This window comes from Battus philenor, unplaced genomic scaffold, assembly GCF_028537555.1.
Source record: "Battus philenor isolate CCGP_79_NKW_IND1 unplaced genomic scaffold, ilBatPhil1.0.hap1 SCAF_9, whole genome shotgun sequence".
In the NCBI taxonomy this organism is placed as follows: domain Eukaryota; kingdom Metazoa; phylum Arthropoda; class Insecta; order Lepidoptera; family Papilionidae; genus Battus; species Battus philenor.
Genome location: NW_027181759.1, coordinates 5,938,590 through 5,946,850, shown reverse-complemented (window position 1 = coordinate 5,946,850; position 8,261 = coordinate 5,938,590). Strand labels below are relative to the sequence as shown.

At 31.4% G+C, this 8,261-nt stretch overlaps 1 protein-coding gene across 1 annotated transcript; it reads left to right on the top strand.

The window, feature by feature from the left end:
• Positions 1-2,060: 2,060 nt before the first annotated feature.
• LOC137932401 (pupal cuticle protein 20-like) lies at positions 2,061-7,232 on the top strand. Its single transcript, XM_068776011.1, has 4 exons — positions 2,061-2,112; positions 3,578-3,717; positions 4,975-5,217; positions 7,044-7,232. Exons 1-4 carry the CDS (start codon positions 2,110-2,112, stop codon positions 7,084-7,086), a joined length of 429 nt encoding a protein of 142 aa, XP_068632112.1. The 5' UTR covers positions 2,061-2,109; the 3' UTR covers positions 7,087-7,232.
• Positions 7,233-8,261: the final 1,029 nt, after the last annotated feature.

The following is an 8,261-nucleotide window of genomic DNA, read 5'->3' as shown; positions in this document are numbered from 1 at the left end:
CCTTGCAAGACAAAGGCCTCCCCCAAGGATATCTATGGTGGGATATACCATAATCACCACGCTGGCAAGTGGGCTGGTGACCACAGTGTGGTATTATGGAACGCAAATTAGGTTGCCACTCGTCCTCTGGAAACTTGTTTGTAAACAGTGGCAATCCTGTATGATTAATGCACAAAGTATGAATTATCATATAAGAATGTATCTCGGGAATCGAACTCGCGACCTAGAATCGAAAGTCTTAGTCTTATACCACCGGGCTACCATAGTTCACGAATACTAAAATAACAAAGTAATTAACAAATAGTAAATGTAAGAAACGAGTTAATAATATTGTATATTAAACAGAAACTTTAAATTTAAATTTCTCATCTTTAATTAAATGGCCATCGAACTATATATGTGTATTACTATATTTTAATATATAACGGAGGTACATTTGGTATTATAATTGCATCCTGTTAAGTTGGATATTTAGTTTGTTTTTAAATGATGTAATGTTACGATTTTTACTGTTTTCATGTACATTATTAAACAATTTGATGGTCGTGCAATGAATACATTTCTATTGTTCTTAAAAGTTCAATAGTTATCCAGTTGTTTCTTCATAATTAATGTTTTGTGAAATAGCGACATTGTACTTCGTGTACAAATAAATCACATCTACATACTTTACATCTACTACCTTTTGTGTTACATAGCTAATTTGTTATTGTTTTATATTAAAAAGTTTATTAATAGTTAGGAAAAAGGATAAAAGTATCCTTAGAAGAAAGACAGGGCCGGTTACATAAATATTAAACATTAAAATTTAACAAATTCATATTAGATTTTAAATAATCTATTAACATGATAAAAATTACGACAGTAGTAGTCAACTCAATAGATTTTTAATATAATGAATCTTTGTAGAATGTTCATTTATGCTGAGAAGCACATGTCAGTATGAATATTTTAATGGTTTCATAATTAATTTTAAAATAATGACGAAAAATTGTCAGATAAATTTCCATAACACTCAAAAACTTATATTCCAAAACTTACGGCAAATTTGTGATTATTACTTGGAACCATATTTTTTCTGACAGATCACTTAATTGAGATAGAACTATCAGTGCAAAGATTACACAAAGAAAAAGTAGATTTGCATCAACCTTTATAGCAAATTCTATTGCTCTAAAATATGTAATAAACTAGTAGAGTTATTTAACGTCGTCACCTTGTACGGCAATGGGAGGAGCGCGACGGGCATCTCCTGTAGTCCGCTTTATCGAGGTTCAAGTTATAAGCTCTTTGAATTTAATAAACAAATTTAAAAATTGAGACATCATATTTGATTCGTTATTAGTTCACTGCAAAACTATAACTACATTCAAATAATATATTCATCTATGTTTGTAGTATAGTGTAGTATAGTATAGTAGTATCTATGCTTGTATGAGCAAAGTAATGATAAAAGCCATGATAGAAAAGTCATGTGTTTAACTAATAAGGGTAAATACACCTGTGATCGCTTGTAAAAAAAAACTTTTTTTTTTACGTTATTGACATTATAACCATTTTAACGAGCTACCATATTTAGTTATGGTTTTACATTTTCGTTACAACTACAGGTAATAATTGTACGTGCACAACAGATTAATGCATTCATATATTTTTCAAGCTTTTTGTTTCTTAATCTATTCAAATTTTAAAAATTGTAAATTAAATTGATGTAGTGTTTTACAATAAGTTTCTTATAATTATATACCTTTACTTGTCTTTTTTTCTTAGCCGTGGCGAATTCCTTCTTGAGATTTTTGTAACTTGTTGGGCCAACGAAAATCTAATACTGGACTTCTTTAGATTTCTTTTGAATATTTGTTTTTTAAAACAGTGGTATAATGATAAATACGTTATTAAATTTTACGATTGGTATAAAATTGCGTTTGCCATTTTTTCACTTATACCACACGTTGATGAATAGATCTACAACACACGCAAGGTGAGGCAACTGCCAAAAGGGCATCCTAGACAGATATAAGCCGTGAACATCCCTGCTTACTGTATTCAGGTGTCGGAGCTTGGACGAGGTGTATCAAACCATCAGACAACACCCCTTTTATAACTAAAATGGTAAGAGATATAGACCTTGGCTTTATAACACGAGATCAACAAATTGCACAAATTACCCTTAGTAATGGCAAATTGATTCTAAAAGCTTATTAAGGATACAATTATGTAGTGAAATACCAATTTCATAAGGCCTGCGTGCTATTATAGGCAAAGAAATGATTGATTTACAACGTAAATTAACTCCATATACGTATATTCAACGCAACATTTAATCTAGTGCATTTATTTTGATAATATATATAATAAATGTATTAATTTGTACTATGCTTACAAATGCAAATTACATGTAAACATTAATGTTTGGTGTTGTATGTCATAAAGTTTTAAAGTTTCAGATTGTGCTTATTTCATAATGCAAGGTGTGTAGGTTTACTTCAATTTTTAGGTATAATTCAGTGTTATATTGTTGGTAACATTATGTTTTATAATTTTTGTAACATTTTTCTAGTTGTTTTTGTTTATAAAATCAACTCTTGTAGTGTGTATTGTATTGTTTCTGAAGATGTTAATGCTGTTAGCCCTAAGGCTTTTACAGCTTCGTCGGTAATGAGTTCACGGAGCGGAAGGGTCTGTGAACTAGATGCTTGTAGTGTATTGAACTTTTTTTTTATTGTGTCTATATAAATTTTAATAATCCCTTACAAACGTCTAGGATATTTAATAAAGCCTTGTTCCTAACAATTTCGGAGGATCGCGCTAGGTAATCCGCCTATTCTTCGTCTTTAGAGAATATTAAATATATACATTCTGTCGACGTCTGGAGATTCGTTAGCAATGTTCAACAAATTTTAAAATGTCTCTTAAATTCAGTTTTATTGTATGTAGAATATTTAATTTATATGTAAGAATTATTAAAAGTTTAAATATAATAACAGTCTAAGTTTTACTTAGTAATATTATATACTAATAATGATTTACAGAATAAGTTCTTCGTTTTGTTTTCTCTGAATATTCAGTTATTGTCAATTCTTTGTTGATGACAACGAGGAATTTAAATTTAGAAACTTAACGAAAACTTAATCTTAATGAGACTTTGTCTCTAGAGAATCATTTGGAGTATATATCAGGAGGACTAGGCAGAGGTGTACGCCTACAATATGCAAACATAATTAATTTTTTACTTTCCTAATTCAAACTAAGGTAAACTTTTAATTAATACTGTTGAAATACATATTTGAAATTAATGAAAATATCATTATGTAGATAAAGGATAGAGGCTATTTTGAAAAAAAAAATATTAGTGTAAATATTAATAAGCGCAATCTATTTTGTCGAAACCAAAGTCAGAAGCGGTTAGACTATTTTTTCGAATTGGCGTGTTGCCTCCACAGTGTTAGTTCAACGGTCTAACTTTGACATACATTTATGATGGTCATAAAGGAATTGTCATATCATAACAATGGTAAAACTAAAAGGGAAAATAATCAATAAAACTTTTTAATGTAGAGTTGTGTGCGTTTTTCAGCTGTTTCTTGTTTCATTGGCCGTGATGGGCGTGGCCTCTGCGGCTCGGTTGGAGCACTTAACCCAGCAGGGGGCTTACGGCTCCGGAACACCTTTCCATTACGAGAATGTCAACAACGGCGACGGCAGTTATCGTTATAGGTACGTTATCACCTACTAAAACATTTTAGCGTATTTCACGAGTAAACCAGACTTTTGTGGGAGCTTTAAGACCTTTGCTATTGGAGGAAAGGTTAATTTTATGCACCGGAGCAAGTATCTCCGTTGCGATATTTAATAATTGTGTATCCCACACGAGAATTGATTACGTCGGGTATTATAAATCCTATTAGATGTTGTAAGATTTTAATATTCTAATATTATCACTGGAACACCGATATGTTATTTTCATTTTAACAATTAATCTTCTATACAGGGTGACTGGTTACAGATGTACAAGGTTTAAAGGGTTGATAGCTAATTTGTTGTCAATGAATGTACGGTACACAATTTTCAAACATCAATGGTTTTAGAAATATTAGATAAGATTGTATAGAAACAAAGAGAGGGCATTTTAAAAATCTGTTTAAGTAAGTGTACATACTCGTATTAAAATTAATTATTGTTTACTATCTGTCCCTGTACATCTTGCACTACCAGAATTTAGTGTCAGATTCCAATATAAGGAAATAAATACTTCAGAGTAAAATATTTCTGTACACACTATAGAGTAAATTAAAAACCTGTTCGAATCCTAGCTATCAAATCTTATATTTCAACAAAATAAATAGGAGTGTTAGAATGTAATTGTAAAAAAATATCGTGTACCTCAAAGCGTTACAGTAAAAATAACATGATCGAAGTCATGCAGTGAACGGAATACAAAGCTTATTGTTGTAAATAACCTTTAAATCAATAAGTAAATTGATCATTGTGAAATACGTTTTTATTTTTTTCTACTGGTCTGCATCAAATCAGTAATTTTTCATAGTATGAAATCGGTTGGGGAACCTTGTTAGTATAGTAATAATATAGTAGTAATATTTTAAATTTTGTCATTATCATCATTTCTTCGGAAGAAGCTTGAAGCAGGACTAAGCAACTGGACCGGTTCGAAGCTTATAGGAGAGGCATATTAATTGATTTTTTGTTATATAATTTATGACAACAAAGAAAAAAATAAAAGAAGTATTTAATTCATGACAAGGTTAAATTTCATCATCATCACCATGTAACCGATAAACTAACACTGCAAGGTATAAGCCTCCCTCAAAGATCGCCACGATGACCGATTTTGTGCTGCTGACATCCAGCGATCTCCCGCGATTTTAACTATGTCGTTATTAACATACATTGACAATTTGTACAATGATTTATTTTTCTTTGTTCTTGTACCCATATGAAGATTTCACTTTACAGCTACGATACACCGACCGGTATATCGGCGCACGAAAGCGGAGCTCCACGGGCGCCCGGTCCCGAAGGCCCCGCTGTCACGGCGGAAGGTGGATTTTCTTTTCGAACCATCGACGGACAGCAGATCTCATTAACATACACCGCGGACGAGAATGGCTTCCATCCCGTCGGCTCACATCTTCCGACGCCACCGCCAATCCCTGAGGCCATTCTCCGCTCTATCGAGTTCAACCGGCAGCACCCCAAGTAAGATAAATTGTCATTTATTATAATAATAATTATCGTCTCAACCAAATTAATTTCAAATCACCAGTGATAATTATTTCAACCTAAATAGATTACTGCGACAATCTAACACTCTGCTCTTGTTTAGGCTGCAGTCGTCGTTGTCTTTTCAGCCATGACTTTAACATTTCACATGACAAACAACAAACACAAAACATACAAATTCATTATTTTAAACATCTTGACTTCAACTCTACTTCAAGCATAGTTAGAAATTAAATTTCAATCTCATCGATCGATGGTATACCTTTGAACATAACGGCTAGCAAGAAGAGTGTTCCGACAAACAATGATTATTCACTGCATTCTTAACGCGACCGGACTGTAAATGAAATCCACAGACGTGAATGTGTTGTATTAAACTGATTAAATTGTATTAAATTGCTTGAAAGCAATAAATATAAAAACTAAATATTTTCACACGTTTACTATCGATCATGTAATGATGTATTGATGACTATTGCCTAGACTTAAAAGTGGGTATATCGGCATATCAAATATTCAGTTACAAAAGTCGAATTAAAATGAACTTGTTTAACATAATGATTTCACTATATATTACAAAATTTAAAGTACATATAAAAACTTTTTATTTAATTTTCTATTAGTGGTGGTAGTTACATGTAACTTACTACACTCAATGTTATAATAAAGTTAAATTGTGTAAAATATAGAATGCTCTGCCGAGACCTTTTTGGGCACATATGACACTGTTCACGATGTTGTCGTGTGAGAGACTGTCATATTTGTTTAACGGATATAACTTCTCAATATTAAATAAATGAAAAAAAGTTTGTTTTTTATTACGTTTAATAAAAAGTATGAGAGCAAGAGTTTGTGCATATTTATAACAGTACTCAAGTTCCCACGAGTCCTTTGGCAGTATGAGTCATCAAATTTGAGAACAGTATTTAATATTATAATATGAACAAGGTGCGGTTTTAATGGTGTAATCTTGTGTTTTAATTTCAATTCACGCTTCGGGTTTTATATGTTTATGTGATAGAAGTTGAGCCAGGATTAAGTCGACTTGATATTCGTCTTTCATAAGTGGATTAGTTTGATTGAATGGAATAAAGACACATTTTTCTCAGAATATGCCAACAATATCTATGATTATATATATATATATATATATATATATATATATATATATATATGTATATATATATATATATAATGCTTGTTTGTGCTTTAGTACGGACATTAATCATTTTATGTTTTTTAAATATTTTAATCAAATGTATTTACAGATGAAGAAAGCGACGTGTTCTTATTTTACATAGTTGTTACATAAAGCATGTACATATATATATATGTAAATGCTTTGTCCGTCATTCGCAATTACATTTTATTGATATGGGGCATATACAGGGTAATTGGTTATAGACGTTAAACATTTAAATGTTAAGTTTCTTTTAGTAAATTTTAGAAGTTTATTACGAACAACGTAATATTTATATTATTAATACATTTTCATGGCAAATGAACTGATACGTCGACCAATCACTCTAAATAATTATCGATACACATTATTTGTGTAACAAAGTGAATATTACATTTCGCTCGAATATTATATTTGTAATTCCTAAAATAACTTACAACAAATTTTTATTACTATTGCATATAAAGATGTTAAGGTTATGTTCTTATATTATATTTTGCCTATAGCGAATCTCTTTCTGAAAAAACAATTAAAATGATTCTTAACGTACATGATTCTAAATTTAAATTCTTTAGTGAACAACTTTGATTTTAAATTCTGTAATATTCCGTTGTGATTCCAGCGACGATGGGTTCAACGGCGGACGTAACGCCTACAGATACTGACCAAGCCAACATGCTCAGGAGTGAAATGCACGCCGCGCCTCAGAACCATGCACTGTGATAACAAATAGCTCCTTTACACGCCTCACTATTTAATGGTATTTTGTACTATATATAGATACATCAATAAATATACCAGTTTTGGAATATTTAGCCTTTTTATTAATTTTTTTTAAGATCCTGTTATGAATAAAGAATCGTTATGTGTATAAGTTGTTGAAAAAGGTCGTTTAAAGTATTCGCAAACAAAATAGGTGCTTTCATTATTGCGTTCATTATTATACGTTAGATTATACGTTATAGACCGTTGAAAACCAGCACAGATAACGTAAGATAGTACGCGACAAATTCTCCAAAAAAGGCACGACCCTCAGTACTGAGATGTGCGACACAAGATGGAAGATAATTTGTATAGTATCTATCTATCAATTCCTGTTTATTTCTTTTAAATTATATATTATAGCGTAACGTATAAAAAATTTAAAGGTTTCATTTCTTTATCACAGAATAGAAATTCATATTATATAAACGTTATCATTAAATTTTGTTTAAAAATAGAACTTAAGTGACATTATGTAAAAAAAAGGTACAAACCAAAATCTCTGTTACTTTTAAAATATGATTATGACAATACTAACAATAAAACATGATTTTTGAATCATTTCTATGTACGATATGTGGTCAATTGGTCAATTAACAAGGTCCATTACTTCCACGAACATGTTACCAGTGGTGTATACAGAGTTCATCAGAGCTACGCTTATCAATTCAACAATTATATATGAGATGTTTTATGTTCCGACTGTGGTCTCTCACTCTGAGCCTCATTTGCAATTTCGTTCACTCATAGAACCATAGAAAGAGAGCTACATACAGGAATTTCTCTACGAGATTGAATTTGGAATGAGAAAATCTGTTATCAAACGAAGGTAACCGACATAACCCAGCGAATTGGCATGGGTCGAAGTGGCAGAATCATGTACGCAAAATGGTTGACCACCTTACGGTTCTGAAGTGGAAAGGAAAGATCGGTAAGCGCAGCGTAAGACGTTCATTTGCAAGGTGAACAGATGACCTTGTTAGTGTCGTTAAATGCGAGCTTCCCACTACTAACTACTGCAAATCTACGGATGAATCCTGTATCTAACATTGGACATCCTTCAGTTGAAATAATTATG